The sequence below is a fragment of the Scophthalmus maximus genome, chromosome 14 (assembly GCF_022379125.1).
Source record: "Scophthalmus maximus strain ysfricsl-2021 chromosome 14, ASM2237912v1, whole genome shotgun sequence".
NCBI classification, from domain to species: domain Eukaryota; kingdom Metazoa; phylum Chordata; class Actinopteri; order Pleuronectiformes; family Scophthalmidae; genus Scophthalmus; species Scophthalmus maximus.
The window spans coordinates 21,616,916-21,635,933 of NC_061528.1; the positions used below are offsets into that span (position 1 = coordinate 21,616,916).

Genomic DNA, 19,018 nt, shown 5'->3' on the forward strand with positions numbered 1-19,018 from the left:
CGCTGCAGCATATTTTGTATCAGAAAGTAATGACGAAAATACTTATACGGACTATATTTATATAAAACTTTTCTTGCATATCTAGTCCCATTCACCCACTCACACACACACATCCCTCCAGCGCTGCAATTTATTGTATTTTTTCTGTCACATTCATACATTAAATAGCCATCAGAGGCTATTCAGGGTTAAGTGTCTTGCCCAAGGACACTCGCACAAGGCATACTGACAAGGGGAAGCTGGGATCGAACCACCGACCTTCCAGTTTGTGGACGACCTCTCTTATTCAATGTCTTGTGGCTTATTAAATTGTCCTTCTACTAAAATATGGCATTTAAAATATGGCAAATCGCAGAGGCAATAGGCTCCACTATCCAGATCCACAGGCACTTCAGACAAGGCTTTGTCTGCTGTCTGGGATCCATAACAAATAAACTGTTGATTAGAGGGCCATAGTGCCCTAGTGCACGAACTGGACACAAGGCATGCAACTGCTCAGAGGGGGGCAAATCCTGAGAAAACAATGACAGTGGACTTGAACCCAGCTGTTATAACCTGAGTTAGGCACAGAGTCGCCCTTCTATTATCATGGGAGTATTATAGACAAGTCGGATGCACAGAGTCAAGTTTTGCTGGAACTATTGCCACAAACACAGTGGTTTCTTGCAAAAAAAAATTCAGTTCCACTTCTTGGAGAGGCTGGGATCGGGCTCCTGTTGTTCTGGATGGACAACCTCAGTGGACAGTGAGCTGTCTCCGGAAGAGAACATGTCTACTTCTGAAGTGGGCCCAAATGCTCTCGACAACATGTGGGTGGAGACGCCTGTCCATTTCGCGGGTGGACCCGCCACAAAACAGCGGCCGCCAGGTTCCCCTTGCCCTGAATGTGATGAGCTTACAGGGCCGTGAACCCACGATTAAATTTGCGACGCTACCTGGTGCATGGCCTAAGAGTGACCGCCCCCCCCCCCCCCCCCCCCCCCCCCCCCCCCCCCCCCCCGACAATTGTGGTGTTGTCAAACCATATCAGAACGTGTCTCCCCTCCATCTGACCTGCAAAATGTTTCAGGGCTAGCCAGACTGTCTCCAGCGTCAGAACATTGTTAGTTCTCGTGTTCTCCTCCAATGCCCTCTGATTGTTTGACCCTTGCAGACTGCTCCCCAAACTTACATGAAGGCGTCAGTCTTCATCACCACACAGAGTGTAATCAAACCCATCCCAAACTCCCTCTGAAACTAGATTGAGCGGGTTCGGTCACAACAATGGAAGTTATTAGGTACATTGCTATAGTTATTTATAGCTTATAGTAAGTTATTATTGTTATCATCATTATATGTTCAAATTCTATTGAAGTTTTATTTACAGGGCAATTACGGTATTATGGAATGTTACAAGAGGAATACATCAGATTATTATTATTAAATATATTTATAGTAGAATAATGGAATACACTTAAAATAAACAATTTAAATACACGGAATAAAACGATTGTGGTTGCCCTAACATGCAATTATTACAATACTATATTAGACCTGCAGGAGTTAACCGTAAAAAAAAGTTAATAACCGTAAAAAAAAGAAAAAAAAGGAATATTATTAATCATAACGATAATAGTGATCAATAATGGAAATGTGAATATTTTCTGATTTCTACTACTCTGTGACACTAAACCAAATATATTTGGTGTGTGGAAAAAACAAAACATCATCTTGAGATTTGGGGAAACACAATTTGAATTTTTTTCAGAATTTTATGACATTTTATGGACCAAACAACTAATCGAAAAAAGAATCGACAGGTTACTACTTCCTGGTCGAGTTTACGGATGAGCGCGTGATGCCGTCCTCCGTCGGTGATTGACAGGCGCGCAGCCCCTGCGTGTAGCGTCGCCTGCCGGCCTCCGCCATCTTGCCTCTCCCCTGCCTGGCTGCTGCAAGCCGAGTGCGGAAGTGGAAACGGCACTGTGCGGTGCTCAGGGTTCCGCCTGTGGACGGCTTGCCAGATCCGCCCGCCGACGCAGCCGCTGCCAGCCCCGACTGACTGAACCGTTTTCTACTCCGCAGACGCCCCCGGGGAGAGATGGCTGGACGGTTACCGGCGTGTGTTGTCGACTGCGGCACCGGGTAGGTCGTTCGAACCGGGACCGCCGTGCAGACGAGGGGGGCTCGGGGTGTCATGGAGAGGCTGGGTACGGTCAGGGACTGTCAGTGTCAGCGGCAACTGGGTGTGTGCGTGTGTGTATCTGTGTATTAAGCCGACGGCTAGCTTTCGAGCTAATGCGCTAACGGTGACATTTTATGACTACTATCTCCGGTCATGTAATTCAAGCTGCTCCGGGGAACACACACACACACGCCGCTTTTTCTCTAGTTGCCCCCCCCCTGCACGCGAAGCTAGTCGCATCGTTAGCATCGTTCACTGACGAGCTCGAGTGTGTTTTCCTCCTGTCGCTTGGATCGCACTGTGAGGACCTGGCCGGGGAAGGATTCCCCTCGCGTCTGGCTTCATTCATTTAGATCAACCAAGACGCCGCTGCCAACGCTTCGCCACACACTGTGCTATTATTGTTGTTTAAATCAAATTGTCCACGCGGATTCGTGCAGTCACAGTGTAAAGACACGGGAGTCTTTAGCCAGTGTGCGATTCATAAATCGTTTCGCTCATTAGTCTTGGATCTGAGCATGCGCAGTAGCACTTCCCACACGGCCTCCACTTCCTCATTCACGCTTTTTAGTCCATATATGGTGGTTTCTCGGCATCCGAGCATGTTTTTTTGATTAACTTCTCTAATTTCGCCTCTGCCGGGCCCATTGATTCTTCTCTCGAGCACATTTGTCTCAATTCCATTTGAGCAGTAATCTTTTTGCTTTAACAGCAAATGATGTTGTAATAAAGGACACACTAAATATCACAGGGCTACAGTAGATGTCACCTCGGCTGCTTCTGTGGTCCTCCTTTTCCTGCTCGGTAGTAGGCAGATTTTCACTTCTGATTGTTTTTTGATTTTATTTAGGAATGAAGACTCAATGTAAGACATTTGAAATATCCTCCAGTTATTATCATTTCTAGCTTTTATCTTTTTTTAAATATTTTTTTACATTTGCACTTTTAGGAAGAGAAGTGTACTCAAACCAATGTGGACATTTGCTCAAATAACAGTCCTCAGATGATGATGATGATGATAGGTATGCTCGGTTAGTTTTGGAGGCTAAAAAAAGTGGTTTGCATTTCTTTCATGTTGAGGCTTGAACTCAACACTCTTCACATTGCATACCTCCCCACTGGATCCCCCCTCCTCCCTTCAGGCTGTTAACAAGTCTGCTGCTTCAGAACGGCACTGGGGCAAGCGGAGGAAAGTGCAGCTGAGAATTGGGTTAGCCCGCCTGTGCTGCTTTCTACCCATCAAGCAGATGGCTTCAACTTTAACGGCCTAGCCTTGAAGTCATGTATCGGTATCTGCAAGACTTACATTTCTTCTATCCTTAGAAATAACTCTTGGTCATAAAGTGAGATTTTAGACGGAGCTTTTGTTTACAGTTACGTCTTTTTAGGTGAAAACTGTAGTTTTGCAGCTTAGCCAGAAAGCACCAGCTGTCGGCTGATGTTGTAAAGTTTTCAAAGAGTTCAACAGCTGTCTCTGAGTCACGCCCCTGACGTCCAATGGGCGACAACTCTACTTCCTTTTTACACATCAGCCTTCTCAGTGGCCTGGCTGCTATTATTAGAGGAGACGTATCGACCATGCAATGAAACAAACACAGTCACACATCCAGATTTGGGTGTAAGTTGGTCCAATGTGCAAAACTGGCACTGCCAAATCAAGCTTTTCCTTAGCCGAAAAGAATTGTCAGGTGTTCGAGCCTTGTGGGCCTGGGTGGGGAGTCTTTCGTCATCTGTCTTGAGCAAACAGTTGAAATTTCATAAAGAGCGCAGGTCAACAGTAGACCAACATCATAGATGGAAGGTTTTCTGTCAGCATTTGCCAAAAAGTACAATATAACATTGTGTAAGATTCCAAAACATATACTGATATTATAATCATTTGCCAAGAATACTTCACTCTTCTATCGTGCTCAGCTCCAGCCATCCTGTGGCAGTTATGTCCACTGTCAGCCATGTGGTGTGTTGTACGCCTGTTGAGGCAGGTTGAGGGAGACAGGCTGGGACTGTTCTGTGGTATGAAGCTTTTCAGAGTTGGTGCTGCTTCAGTCTGTTGTTACTGTCATGAGACGGCTGTTGTTACTGCTGAATAACAATCCAAGGGGAAAAAAACTGCTAATGTTATGCCATTAGACACCCCATTTTTAACTACTAATGACCATTTTTATAGTGATAAGAATTTACCGTGAACTTTGAATGAGACAGAAAACAGTTCATTCTTCATTATTCCAGTGAAAGTCATATTTCCATCCTACAAGTGCACGTTCAGCTGTCTTTTGGCCTCCACTAGCTGAAGGTCCACCAGCTAGTCGCTCATACTGTCTGTCGGCCTTTAGGTGCTGGGCAAGTGAAGTACAGTGGTTTTATCACTTTTAAAGTGAAGTGAGACCACTGGCCATAAAATCAAAGCATTGAGCTGAAGGATCCTAAGAGATGCTAAAACTATCTGTTATGGGTCGACTCCAATATTCACCATTTTTATGATTATCAGGTAATTTTTTTTAAAGCCGATTTGGCGATAAAATAATTTAATTTTAAAATGAGCTACTTTGACTCTGATGCAGCCGCTGTCGCTTCTCTCTGAACTCTAACAATGTTCCGTCCATGTTTGTCTGTTCAAATTCTTAAAGATGTTGATGATAGCTCCCTGTACCTTTTGTGTTAAGGTCACGTTGAAAGGATCTGTGACTTAAACGTATACTTTAAGGCATTTCAACTAAGAGTTTGATTCTCAATATTTTAACTGCCAAAAAATATTGGTTTCAAATATCGGAGATTAGTAATAATCGGTATCGGCCCAGAAACTAAAACATTGGTCGACCCCATTATCCGAACAGCAGAGGTAAACTGGCATCAGGTGATACTTCTCTGTATCACTACAGGTTTATTTGTTCAGATTATAAAAGAATCATCAACTTATAACAATGAATCACTGATGGTTGTTTCTAGCTACTAGTGGTTGCCTAAGCAACATGGCCTCTGCTCTCAGCCCGGCTACTGTTGAAAGAAAGAAGCAACCATTCGAATCCCAATTTGAAGTAGAAACCCTGATCTTGGTGCTCTATTTCTTTTCCATTCCGACCATGCATCAAACGAATGTGCACATGAGGTTCACTCTTGGGAAAGCTACAGCCAGCTAAAGGGGAAAATCAAGCACGAAGGAAGACACTTCCTTTGTGTGAACTTGTGTTATTATTTTTAGTAATAGTTCACATAGTGAACTGTTATTTCTACAGCATTTGAAGATGTATGTTCCTGTAGTGTTCTTTCTCTTGCCCGCACTTGTTTTTCTAAAAAATCTATAAAGGGAGCAGCTTGTTTGTTTTTTGCTGTGATTTACTGATAGGTAATGTTGTCAGGTTACATTATTTAACTGTATTCACGTCACAGAATTGTTTCCAGTTGCTGACAGACTGAAAGTCACTCAGTTGAAGCAGAAAAAATAGTCGTGTGCTGGCTGTTATCAGTTAGTGTCGCCACGAAGCAGCTATGTGTACGTTTTTGCCCCTGCTGTATAGACAATGCAGGCACCAGCAACATAAAACCTCGTCAAGTTCTCTCTCCAGGAGTGGAAAGCAACAACCATGTTAACTTTGGTTTTGCTTCTGTTGTTGCTCTTCTTTGTTGCGACCGAAGTGAGCGTGCTAGCCCCGGCCTGGCTTGGCTGTCTTGTCGCGGTAGCAACCAGTCTGTCCTGAAGAAGAAGAAGTGCTGTTCAGGGGGCCTGTTGTAACCTCTTGCCTTCTAAACAAAACAGCGATTGAATCTCTTGGCAAGCAGCTATCACTACCACCCGCTTCTAGAAAGAAACCACGTTTGACTGCAGAGAAAACCTACATATAGCACCTGTACATTTTGTACATTGTGTGTTCGGAGGGTGAGTGTGTTCAGCAGTGATTCAGACTGTATTTGTGTTAGTCGAAGTTGGAAGGTACGATATTGCAACTCTCAAGAAACCATAGGAAGTGATGTCAGACAAAATTGTGTGGTCATGAACTGAGCCACCGGGTGATGAGTGAAGTTGATGCAATGGTATTTTACAAGAGTTCTGTTTCTTACTCATATTTCTGCTTCCTCTCTTATTTATTATACACAAACATCTGTTGTTGCTTATTTAAAAATATGCCATTCCCTGTACATTAGAGCATGATTGCCAGGATAAAAAATTTTGATTCATGTTCAGGGCAGGAAATATGTTTTAGTTTCATAAATCTGAATGTAAAAACTTGTAGATTTGTACTCCTGCAGGTGAAGAAACCAAAATAATCTATGGATTGATTGGAACTGTGATATCAACGGGTTTATTTCTTTAAGACAGCTTACAGTATGTGGCCCCTTCCAACTTCTTGTTTCTTTTCTGTTTTTCTTTCATAAAGTTAAATTCAAAGGAGCCACTATCATGACCAGGATGTGGCCTACTATGCCCACAGTGCTTTGGCAGTTGTCAGCAGTGTCCTCTATCAGTCCCTTGGGCCCTGAATGCAATTATGGGATGGAGTCTCGTCTTAGCCGGCCCCAGTCAGGAGGACTACATCTGGTCAGCATGTGCCCCGCGAAACCTTTATACAGAGCGGATATATGGAGAAGGCTGCAAGTTTTAGAGTCTTTGATGTCAAGGCTTAAAGTCCGCGTCCATCTAGTTTGGGTTGGAGCATGGCGGTGAAAATGTTGCAGTCGGCACTTTTACAGGAAACACAGGATTCAGCAAACACTGCTGAGGTCACAGCTAGTTTACATTAAGGGTTAGTGGCCACTTTATACAGAAGTGATCTTGTTTTCATCCCCAGAAAAATATGAATAGTCCTCAGTTCCCAGTGTGACATGAATGACTCTTTTAATGGCCATCGTATTAGCAAACTCTAGAGCCGCCGCTGCTCTTGGCAACCAACCAACCGACCCCCCAAAGGACAGGGATGGCATTGATCGAAACAATAGGAGAAAGCGGCCAAAAATAATGTTTGCTGAAGTAAACCTCCACACGTATAAATGCAGTGTAGCTGGTGCTCGGTGTTGTCCACAGCAGGCAGCATGCTTCTCCATAGTGAAATGTAATTCTCGTCTCTTGCAGTTACACCAAACTGGGGTATGCAGGGAACACAGAGCCACAGTTCATCGTTCCATCATGTGAGTATTTCACTATGCATTGAGCTCCCATTACACCAGCCAAGCAGGCAGGTGACACCAACAATGTCATAATTAAAAGAATAATAATAATATCCATAGTGTTCTAGATTTGACCTGATTGCCCCCGTCACACTTATCATGGCTCAAACTGGAACAGTCTTTTTCATGTCCAATTTAATTCTGTCCATGTAAATAGTTTGTGATAATTTGGTAATATACATTTTGAAAAATACCTAAAATGTACACTACACAACTCTGTTGCCATATATTGAATCCTCTCATCTCCTCAGGTATCGCCATCAAAGAGTCGGCCAAGGTCGGAGACCAGGCCCAGCGGAGAATGATGAAGGGGGTGGATGACTTGGATTTCTACATTGGAGATGAAGCAGTAGACAAGCCCTCATATTCCACTAAGGTACACGTCAGATGCCACTGGCAAAGCAACTGCCATGTTTGAATGTTTCCGTCTCTTTAGAGAACTGATGTTTCGATGGCGTATGTAATGCATTTAGCTACTGGTAAACAAGAAGCAGGGGGAAGGAGAGACTTTTCCTCCCTGCGATGGTGTAGGACAGAGGAGAGACTTCACAGGGTAAACATGACATCACATGTAATGTGATGATAAACAATCACAGCCTGTATTTAGATAGTCTCTGTATAAGATAGCTCATTTTTGGTATGTGTTCTGGTAAAATCAGATGTTTATCAGATGCTGTCACTCCTGCTGACACCTTGGCCTGTACAAAGTGAAATGTGCAGAGGCTTACACATAGTGTTTAATTTTTCCTCTTTGGTACTGAAAGTGTTATTAATTTAATTAGCCATGACTTTGCTCCATATAAACGTCCCAGTAAAGCAGCACACACAATATTAGAGCTGGGCCCTGAATCCACTTACTAGTTCTAATCAGGTTTTTCTATGTGGAGTGTGTTCCCACCAGAGAAGTGACAAAACGAAATGCATACAAACCAGTCCGAGTGCTTCACAACAAAAAAAGCTTGATTTTGTGTGTGTTTGATGTTGAAGGACTATGGAATGCAGAAAGCAAATACTGAAACTAATTGTGGACGGTGGGGAAACAGCTTGAGTTACACCTAAAATCAAAAAAAGTATTCAATTTAATGAAATTTGATGAAAAATGTGTTGCTGCCCTTTTATTTCATTTGCATTTGCATTTTAAAATTGCAGCTTGGTTGATGATGATTTGAGTCATAAAATTGTTGATCATGTGGACAATATTTGTATCGGATCAGTTTTTTTCATTTGTCATTACCACGTACACAGTATATGGGGGAAAAGTTGCATTAAAATACTGCATGTAAAACTCGGTGCTCAAAGTTCCCACACTGTGTGTGATAATGAAGTTAACAAGTAAAAATTTAACACTTGAATGTGACTGGACAATAACTGCCCAATCACACCTTGCAATCAGTGACCACATTGATATCATTTAAAAAAAATTAAAATCTGTTCTTCACACATACAAACTTTTGCATTTATTTTCTTCACTTCACAGGTTTTACAAAGGTTTTATTCATTTATTTTTGAACATCACTTTAAAAGCTCAAAATCTTATTTGACCCTAATTTGAGCCCATACACACATAATACTGTATTTACAATTAGTACGGCACACACAGTGTGGAGCCCTGCCACACAACACATGGATGACTGTCGTTGCTGACACCCGTGTTAGTTTGACAAGTTTGTACAAAATGTTTGATGTCTTCCCGTTGACTGTGGGAAATGTGAGAAATAAAATGCAAACATTAACCCTGTGTGCCACATCGTATATTGAAGAGGCACCTGCAGGTCGGGAGATGAAAAGAGATATACTAGTGACATTCCTGAGGAACTAAGTGTTGTGGATGATGGCAACCAGCTGCCCATGCATAACAACTGTATGATATCATGACATAACTGCCACACTGTGTATTTTGTAGATTGTTGTCACAGTATTTGCAGAGGCAGCTGTCCTGTGATCAGACTCCATTACGAGAGTCTTCTCTGTTGACCTGTTCTACAGATATTCTCTTTTAAATATTAGATATTCTCTCTCATTAACCAGAGAAACACAAAGGTTGCTGGAAAAATCCCAGAGACAGGAATTGAATCCAAATGATTGGATTGAAAGCTGAGGACCAGTGTCCCTGCAGTTTCAGTTTACAACATATGGATCACCATTGTGGCATCTTGTATTTCGTCACATACATAACTCTAATCATTACCTGCACGTCTGTGTGTACAGTGGCCGATCCGTCATGGGATTGTGGAGGACTGGGACCTCATGGAGCGCTTCATGGAGCAAATCATCTTCAAGTACCTGAGGGCGGAGCCCGAGGACCACTACTTCCTCCTGGTAAGAATGTGGCCAGTCAAGGGCTAGTAAACACAAAGTGAAGCCATGAATAACACCTCTTCAAATGCCCCTCTTCTTTTAAATCTTATTTTGTCTTATGTTGTTGGTTTTTATTTTGAGGACTTAATTGAAGCTACAATGTGTGTCACAACATGACTGGAACATTAATGTTATACCAGTTGGTCAGTGTACACATTACACTATAGTTGTTGGAGATGTTCCGATACAATTTTTCCCCTTACCCATTCCGATACCTGGACTTTGCGTATCTGCCGACACCTAGTAGCGGTCCTATACCAGAACATTAGAAAAACAATAAAAGAATAACAACTTATATATGCATGCTGCTAACAATGTATGGAGTGATGATTGTTACCAACATATTTAAATGAAGACCTAATTTATTTAAACAAGTAAAACAGTGATGTTTTAGCACATTGCTGTGTAAAATATTGCGAAATTGCTGACATTTTTCCCTACCTCTTATAGAGCGGCGAAGAAGAGGTGATCTGCAGGAGTGTAGCATTAGCAAAAGCTATTGAAAATGTCAGCAATATTTTAAGCTGGGTCGGTGCAGGTGGAACTACTTTAAAATCCTGGTATCTGATCGGTACATTGATCCGTGCATTTGCCGATGCATATTCGGCAGTATCTGGAACATTTCCGATACTGGTATCAGAATCAGAAAATCTCTAATAGTTGTTATGGTAAAAACATTTCTCTCTGCTTCTATTCTTGCCAGACTTCTACTTTTAAGTCTCAATTTGTTAGAGAATAACTGTACTGAACTGTACCGTGTGTGCATGTGTGTGTGTATGTGTCTGCAGACAGAACCTCCTCTCAACACACCAGAGAACCGAGAGTACACAGCGGAGATCATGTTTGAGTCCTTCAACGTACCAGGGCTGTACATCGCTGTGCAGGTGAGATATGCTGGCAGCAGGTTTAGTTTGTTTTATATATATTGGGATGTCATGGGTCAAGAGGTAGCCCAGTACTTGGTTAAGTCCCCAAACAAGGACACTGAACCAACTGATGAAACTCCTGATGCCGTGTCATCAGTGGATGAATGTGTGTGGGTGAAGGCAGCTGTCAGTTTACCATTCAGCGTGTATCCCAATTTCCATTCATGCTAAAGTATTTTCAAACTACTTCTGCCTTATGTGACAAACTATAAAAATGTTTACCAATTTACATGTGAACATACAGTTAGGATATTATCAGTGTTACATATCTTGTATGTGTGCGTGTGACAGGCCGTGCTTGCTCTGGCGGCCTCTTGGACATCCAGGCAGGTGGGAGAGAGGACGCTGACGGGCACCGTCATCGACAGTGGAGATGGTGTCACCCACGTCATCCCTGTGGTGAGTTCACAGATCACACTTTACACCTCCGTTACTTATACTTTACAGATGCACACAGTTCCATGTTGTTGAATAGTCAACATTTCTTTGGGAATATTTTGCTGTGGACATGCCCTTGTGGCCATTCAGGAGTTGGGTGTTTAATAGAATGTATGTTACATTTATCATATTTTTATACCAGCTAGCTATTTATACTTATTTATTTATACTATACTAACTATTCACAGTAACTATAGGTAGGCCTTTGTGTAAAAATCCATTCCTGAATTGTCCACGCTGTTGTACTTTTGAAGGGAGACAGGGTAGTCAGCCAGACCAGCATTTTAATCAACTGTGTTCATTATGTTTATTTTTGACTCTTAAAAAAACTCCGATGGCTAACATTTAATTAGGATTAATGGCAGCAGTGTTCAAGAACAGTGGGTACAGAAGTGTTAGGTTGAGGTTTTATACAGTATGTGGCCACTTTTCTCCCTTTTTCAAAAAGAGAACATTTCCACCTGTCTACTTGCTTAGTAACCGGATAGTGTTGATGTTAAAACCCAGGCAACAGTGTTTCAGAGTTTGGAAGGATCTACCCAGTTTCAGGAAATGTGCTTGCAGAATACATTTAAGGCTGTGCAACTGAATCAGCATTGTCTGTAGCCACATGCGCAAAAAAAACGAGCCAAACACAACACGGCTGGATTTGGAGAAGATCTAATGGAAAAATCCAACGACAACAACTGTCGACTCAGTGTCTCTGTTCTATTTTTCTACATTATTGTCATTGTCTTTATGTTGCAGATGATACAACATTAGCTCCTGTTCTTTCCCTCTCTGTCCGTCTCTCAGGCTGAAGGTTACGTCATTGGCAGCTGTATAAAGCACATCCCCATCGCAGGACGAGACATCACCTACTTCACCCAGCAGCTCCTCAGGGAGAGGGAGGTGGGCATCCCACCCGAGCAGTCACTGGAGACCGCCAAGGCGGTGAAGGTAGGTCCTCAGCAGTGGTGTATAAAGTACTCACATTCTATACTTGTGTAAAAGTAAAGATATCTTACTTGAAAATTACTCTGGTACTCATAAGAAAGGTATCCAACGGGTGGATCCTTCCAGGACCAATCCGACTGAATTCAGTGTGTGCTCAGTCCTTCGCAAGGCAACAGCAATAAGGGCGGAGCACGCTGGTGATGGCAAATAGGAAATCCGCTGTAGACCAAACTACTCATTTTGGCTCGGCCGTCACGATCTACGGGGAGAACATCCTCTGAATGAAGGCGGTCCGTGAATTGAGAGGCAGCTCATGAGTATCACAATGTCCCTGTCCAGTAGAAACCACACATCTGCCGATATAAAGGAATAATTATGTGACATCAACCATTTAAAACCACCAGACTATGAAAAATGCATCGTCAGAGTGCTGAAAACAGGAGACGCATTATTTTAACATGACAGTGATGAATTGAATAACTTACTTTTTCATGAACATTATATCATACATGGAGTTTTGTAATTGACCTGAAATGAGCTGGAATGAAATATGGTATATTTGACAAAACAAATATCGCATTTCACGTTTAAACCTCAATTTGCACCGAAATGGAATTGGCAAAAAGAGTTTAGCAAAGAAATCTGAGTTGAATGTCCTCAGAGACACATTTATTCACTGTGGTAAGTTCTTCAAACTCCAGCTGCACTGACCACAGTGACAGTGACGGATTCTTCATTAGGTGGATTAGGTACAATTTCAGTGTTTAATCTGCATGAGGACACAAGGTGGCGCTATTGGTCTGCCTGTGACTGAGCTCAGTGCAAGCTATAGATGATTTTATTTTTGCATTATAATATGCAAATGTTTAAAGATTGACAATTTGTTTTGCTGTTGAAAGTGTATTTGAGATAGTATATTTTAATGAAGTTTCCTACTTTCCGGGTCACAAACTCACATGACTTAATGTTATTTGCCCTCCCCTGTTGTTGCTCCCTCCGTCGCTCACCACTTTTTATTGATTCAGGTCAATATGCAGGTCAATTCTCCACAGTTGCCCTATGTTTACTAAACAGCTTGTTGTCCAAGACTTTGTTTTCCATGTCAAGGACCATTCTTCATTACCCCAAGGCACACAAACAGCAAATGATGTCGAGTCTAATAATTAGGATTGGCATCATGTGAACGCGTGTCGTGCATATTGCCAGTGTGGACCACAGTTCCCACAAATCATCTTTATAAACAATATACAACTTGTTCTTGTTACTCCCCCCCACCCCAGGAGCGCTACAGCTATGTGTGCCCAGATCTCGTCAAGGAGTTCAACAAGTACGACACGGACGGCTCCAAGTGGATCAAGCAGTACACAGGCATCAACGCCATCAGCAAGAAGGAGTTCACCATCGATGTTGGCTACGAGCGCTTCCTGGGACCTGAGATCTTCTTCCACCCCGAGGTGGGTCAGTGCAGCGTGACTCATCATAGCAGGGAACACACTTTCAAATAACGCAAACAATTATTTTTTACTACTGTGGTATCTTTGGCACATAGACGGCACAGAAGAACACGTTTTCTTTGTCTCCTCACCAGTTTGCCAACCCTGACTTCACCCAGCCCATCTCTGAGGTCGTGGACGAGGTCATTCAGAACTGCCCTATCGATGTCAGGCGCCCTCTCTATAAGGTAATCTGACATCAGTCTGCCTTCCCTATACACAATAGTCAATTTTGTTTTCTTTGGTATTAACTGGTGTGACATCTTGTTCGAGGTGGGATTTTAATGTCATATACACAGAATTTATGACATTAAAGTCATAAACTTACCAAACAAAAGGCAGCAGAAATTTTTCTCGTATATTTGCGACATTAATCTCAGAGAATATCCAAGTTTTTTCTAGTAGATCTGTGAGTTCTTTAAAGTAAATTTACCACTTTAATCTCAGAGAATATCCGAGTTTGTATTCTCATAAATTTACGACTTTAATGTAAGAAATTCTGTGTTTCTTTCTCGAAATATTACCCCCCTCCCTGGCTCCGTAATTAATTTTTTTTTTCCTACAATGGCCCTAAGAGGCTGTTGTAGTCCATTAGCTGACGCTTCTGTGTGACCTGCAACTCCGCAGCTTTGGCCTAGTGGTTAGTGCGTCGGACTCCCGTACCCGAGATCCAGAGCCAGAGCAGCAAAATCACAATGACAACAAAGAAAAAAACTAGCTTTCTCCAAAATCGCTTACTGCCCCTCTAATGGTCTGTTAAATTCTGGGCAGTTTAAAGATCCTGCTGTATTATTTTCATTGGGTGATATTTTTATTTTAGTTTGTGTATTCAGATGAACTCATGCGTAGCACAACATTGTTTTTGTCTTCAGAAGTTGGCAGGGTCGGTGTCATTTTGAGAATGAGATCACTGGTATCAAGTGGTGCTGCACATGCCATCGAAGTCCTGTCCATCACACATCCCCAGGTCACAGGGGTCTTATTACACAGCTTTGTAAATCCCCATCATCCTTTTCTTCCTCAGAACGTTGTTCTGTCGGGAGGCTCCACTATGTTCAGGGACTTTGGCCGCCGTCTACAGAGAGACCTAAAGAGGAGTGTTGATGCCCGACTGAAGATGAGCGAGGAGCTGAGTGGAGGCAAGCTCAAGGTGAGAGTACACGATCATTTAAACACAGCACAGATCGATACCCCCCGACCAAACACAATTACTCTGTGAGGGGTGAAACTGAGACAAAACGTGTCTTTAGAGTTCGTGTATGCTTTCCAACAACAAGTATACTCGGTGCAGATGTGTATTGAATGTAGATCAGTTTAGTTCAGTCGCAATTGATTTGAGTACAAACCTAGACGGGTCTTAAATCTTCATTTGAGATTGGAGGTGGGAAGATAAGAAGAAGAAGTTTATAGTCGGTCTGTCCTGCCTCTTCCTCTGCCGGTGCAGTTGAGAAGGCAGTGGCCGTGATTCATGTCGATGAGATGTTTATTGTAACCAGCCTGAGGCGGAGCTGACTGACATTTGTAAATCCACCCGAGGTGTGGAAGAAGCAGATGGTAATGTAGCTAATCCAGGTCCAGGACATAAATAGAAAACATGCTGAGTTTTACAAGTATCCTGAACAGGTTTCTATTCCACCGTGTCCTGGGTGTTGACTTGATTTTACTCTGGTGTAAAGAAAGTGTGTGTATAACGGCGACACGGCCAGTATTCAGATTCCATTAATGGGAATTCTTTCAAATGCCTAACATTTAATCTACTTTGTCCCATTACTCCTGTGTCTCACACTGTGGCGTCTCCAGGTGATCGAATGTAACTTGCCCTCTGTCCTCCCTCCTCAGCCAAAACCAATCGATGTCCAAGTCGTCACTCATCATATGCAGAGATATGCCGTGTGGTTTGGTGGATCAATGTTAGCATCAACTGTAAGTATTCCAAACATTCACACACACACACCACTTTAATCTCAGTGCTATTTTTGCTACTTTTTATTTTGTCATTGATAAAACTACACCTGTACAATAACACACCGGAATCCAATGCAATTAGTTTTCCCTAACCCTATAATATTTGCAACAGTTAATCGATTAGTAATCAACTACTAAACTATTCGCCAACTATTTTGATAATCGATCAATCGGTTCAAGTAGTTTTTATTTTTAAAAAAAGTCAAATCTCTTATTTCTGCTTCTTAAATGTGAATATTGTGTGGTTCCTTTGCTCTTCAACTAAATATCTTTGTGTGGACAAAACAAAACTTGATCTTGGAGTTTGGGAAACACGATCGACAATGATGAAAATAATCATTAGTTGCAGCCCTAGTCATTTTTATAAAGAAGAAAAAAAAAAAGCTCTACAAGTTGCATTAGAAGTGCCTTGTTAGCCTTCGCGCCTCCAAGTGGGCGAACCTGTATGCATCTCTACATGTTTGATTGACAGCTGAGCAATCAGGGGCACAATGTGAACGAGCTGTCACGGCAACACCGACGTACACACCGGGCCCAGCCGCTGCTGTGGCATTTAGCATCCAAACTGATTGAGTTGGCATTTGCCGGTAAACGGCTGCTGTTCAAAGTCTTGCAGCTAAGTAGCTACTCAGCTGCAAACCGACATTAGCGGTGAACTTTTTCATGGGTGAATGTTTTGTTCTCGCAGCTCATTCAGCGACGCAGCGGTGCAACACTATATGTTGTGTCCGTGTTGGTGTGGTAGATCAGTCGGGGACATGAGCAGGAAAGCCGACACAACTCGTCGTCCTGGCCCTGTTTGGGGCGCCCGGCTGTTACTGGCCCTTGGGGGTGGGGGTACTGTACAGGGGACCACTATGCCCCCACCTACACCTGCAAACATGCTCTGATTAGACAGTACTAGCTGTCAATCACGCTGTATCTACGCCCCAATGCATACGATGCTTTATCATCTATTTTACTCTAAATGAGACCATCATTTACAAAATGAACATCATGCTGTATTGAAGAAGACTTGAAACGAGATTGAACCATAAACTCCTCAGGAAAATGTTTACTGATGTTATAAATTAAGTGAGAAGGAGAGTCAAGTTCTTATAGACTTCAACAGATACTGACTTATTTTTGTAACTAGCGAGTTGCCCTCTGCTGGTGATTCCAGATAAAACAGGCTTCAGGCACTTCCGCATTTGCATCCCTTTCCGGACCCAGTGACTCCGTCCATTTTTAAAACACAGTCTCTGGTTGTGACTGATACGAGCCAATCAGAAAGCAAATTATTTTGACTGCGTTTCCGAATGTCTGAGGTTCAGAGGCTTCAGACTCTGGGGTCTCAGTTTTATGAGTAGTGTGGACGTCAGATGTAAATGTCAACTTTGTGTTTTTTTTCCAAACTGAAGCATGTTCGTGGGGATGTGGCCTGAGACCGAGATGCACAGACATGGGGTGCCATCATAAGACAAATCAATTTTTAAAGAAAAGGACATTTCTCCTTTTTGAAAATGAAGAAAATCAAAAGATTTCAGACTTTAAATCAAAATTTCTGTTGGACTTAAAAGCCGTTTTTTCCTTTTGGTAATTCTGAGAAGCCACCAACTACAGTGCTGCAGCAACAGTTAGTTTAAAATAAATCAATCAATACAATAACTGTCGTTAACAGCACCACCTGCAGACATAATGATAATTGAATAGAAACATTTATGCAAACAAAATGTAATATTAGTAATGGTTCTTTTTTCCCCCCAGTTCTTGTATTGATCTGTGTTATAACGTGTTACTCACCTTTGTCTGCTTGTCTCCACAGCCTGAGTTCTACCAGGTTTGCCACACCAAAAAGGACTATGAGGAGATCGGACCGAGCATCTGTCGCCACAACCCCGTGTTCGGAGTCATGTCTTAACTTTGGACCTCCAGAGTCTCACAGAAGAAGGGAGAGGGAGGATCTGGGCTGGGTTGGGTCATATCGGGTGGGTTGGGTTGGGCTGGGGGATTGATGGAAGTTATGCGGTATAAAGGTCAGGCTCAGGAGGTGGGACGATGGTGGCGCTTCTGTGCTTTTTGATTATATGTTTAGCTATGGATGTGTGGGACGCTAAGGAGATCCAGAATATTAAAAAGAGAAAAGAGACCAGACCAAAATAAGGCCGTCTGGAAATTTTATTGTGAATGTTCCTTTTTCTTTCTGTTTTTCTTTATATTCTCAAAATGAGGGAAAATGGTTTGTAAGCCAAAATAATTTCAAGAGCATTTCTGGATCTGTGGAGCAACATGCAGTGAGTGATGATGAAGATGATGACGATGAGGATGATGCAAGTAAAGGTGGTGTTGGTGGAGGCCTAAGATGATGACCGTAACATTGATAGTAATTTCCTGACACCAGAACATATTATTTATGTTTATAGAACACGAGTCCAGGCACGACCCGACGACGACTGGAGATCATTGACAAGTTTAGAACATATTATTGTCTACTTTTAATTTCTGCAAATGATTTCCGCTTCAAATGCAACATGACTGTGTATCACGACAAGAGCTTGTTTATATTTCATACAAACGTTTTTATATGTAAAACTATGGGAAACCAGGGGTAAAAAAAAAAGTAATGGATTACAATATGAACAAGAGACTGTTTTAACCCATGATTCAGCTTCGAGACGCAGTATTCGTTTGGGCGGCAGAACTACTGCTCCCCATGTGTCATCGCCGTCTCCCCTTTAATTCTTCATAAATTGGTTCACATCTGCTTTCACTTCAGACAGTGTCGGGCTTCCTTTCTCTGATGCAGTGAAAGGAAAGAGACAGGACTTACCGAGGTTACACAAATGAAACAATAAGAACAACTGTCAGACCAGTATTGTTAGACTAGAAGTTTTTTTTAATTATTATTAAATACCAAATTATTAAGGTAATGGAATTTGTGTATTTAATGCCTTGCAACATTCCAATAAAGGCTCAAATTTGTTTCTAGTTCCTGGACTGTTTGTTCTTTCTTCCCTTCAAATGATCAGTCAGCTGCTGAAGCTTCTGATGTCGCTGCGTTCAGGGACCGTTGTCCTCACGGAAGAACCCATCCAGTGTTGGATTTAATATTTAGCATAAAACAAATCACGATCCTCCCCTTTGCTTTTACAATGGTGGATAGTCGTTGAAAAACCTGGTGCTAAAAACTTATGTGACTATTTACAGAGGAATAGTCTGCTTGAAAACTTTCAGTCAGGGTTTAGAAAACATCATAGTACAGAAATATGCTGATGACCAACGACTTTCTCATGACCTCAGACAGTGGACATGTTTCTATTCTCGTCCTATTAGATCTTAGTGCTGCATTTGATACCATTGATCACAAGATTTTATGACAGAGACGAGAATGCATTATTGGGATTAAAGGAACATCATTACAATTCGGAATGAGTCTTATTTGATAGATTTCAGTTTGTTAACGTTAACAACAAATCTTCCATTCATACAAAAGTTTGCCATGGAGTTCCACAAGGTTCTCTGCTGGGACCGATGCTTTTCATTTTATATATGCTTTCTTTAGGCAATATTAATTTTTTTTATTATTATTAACAATAACA

The 19,018-nt window shown here is 42.1% G+C and overlaps 1 protein-coding gene across 1 annotated transcript; it reads left to right on the forward strand.

Annotated features, from left to right (window-relative positions):
* Positions 1 to 1,912: 1,912 nt before the first annotated feature.
* On the forward strand, positions 1,913 to 18,407 carry LOC118282676 (actin-related protein 3). Its single transcript, XM_035603963.2, has 12 exons — positions 1,913 to 2,124; positions 7,230 to 7,285; positions 7,576 to 7,700; positions 9,533 to 9,643; positions 10,471 to 10,566; positions 10,900 to 11,007; positions 11,842 to 11,985; positions 13,263 to 13,436; positions 13,571 to 13,663; positions 14,500 to 14,625; positions 15,315 to 15,398; positions 17,245 to 18,407. Exons 1-12 carry the CDS (start codon positions 2,081 to 2,083, stop codon positions 17,338 to 17,340), a joined length of 1,257 nt encoding a protein of 418 aa, XP_035459856.1. The 5' UTR covers positions 1,913 to 2,080; the 3' UTR covers positions 17,341 to 18,407.
* The last annotated feature ends 611 nt before the right edge of the window (positions 18,408 to 19,018 follow it).

Excerpts from the sequence above, each read along its gene's own strand:
- LOC118282676 (XM_035603963.2), top strand. The coding sequence starts at position 2,081 with ATGGCTGGACGGTTACCGGCGTGTGTTGTCGACTGCGGCACCGG. Across the intron at positions 14,626-15,314 it reads TGAGTGGAGGCAAGCTCAAG|CCAAAACCAATCGATGTCCA; the intron begins GTGAGAGTACAC and ends CTCCCTCCTCAG. Across the intron at positions 15,399-17,244 it reads GATCAATGTTAGCATCAACT|CCTGAGTTCTACCAGGTTTG; the intron begins GTAAGTATTCCA and ends TTGTCTCCACAG.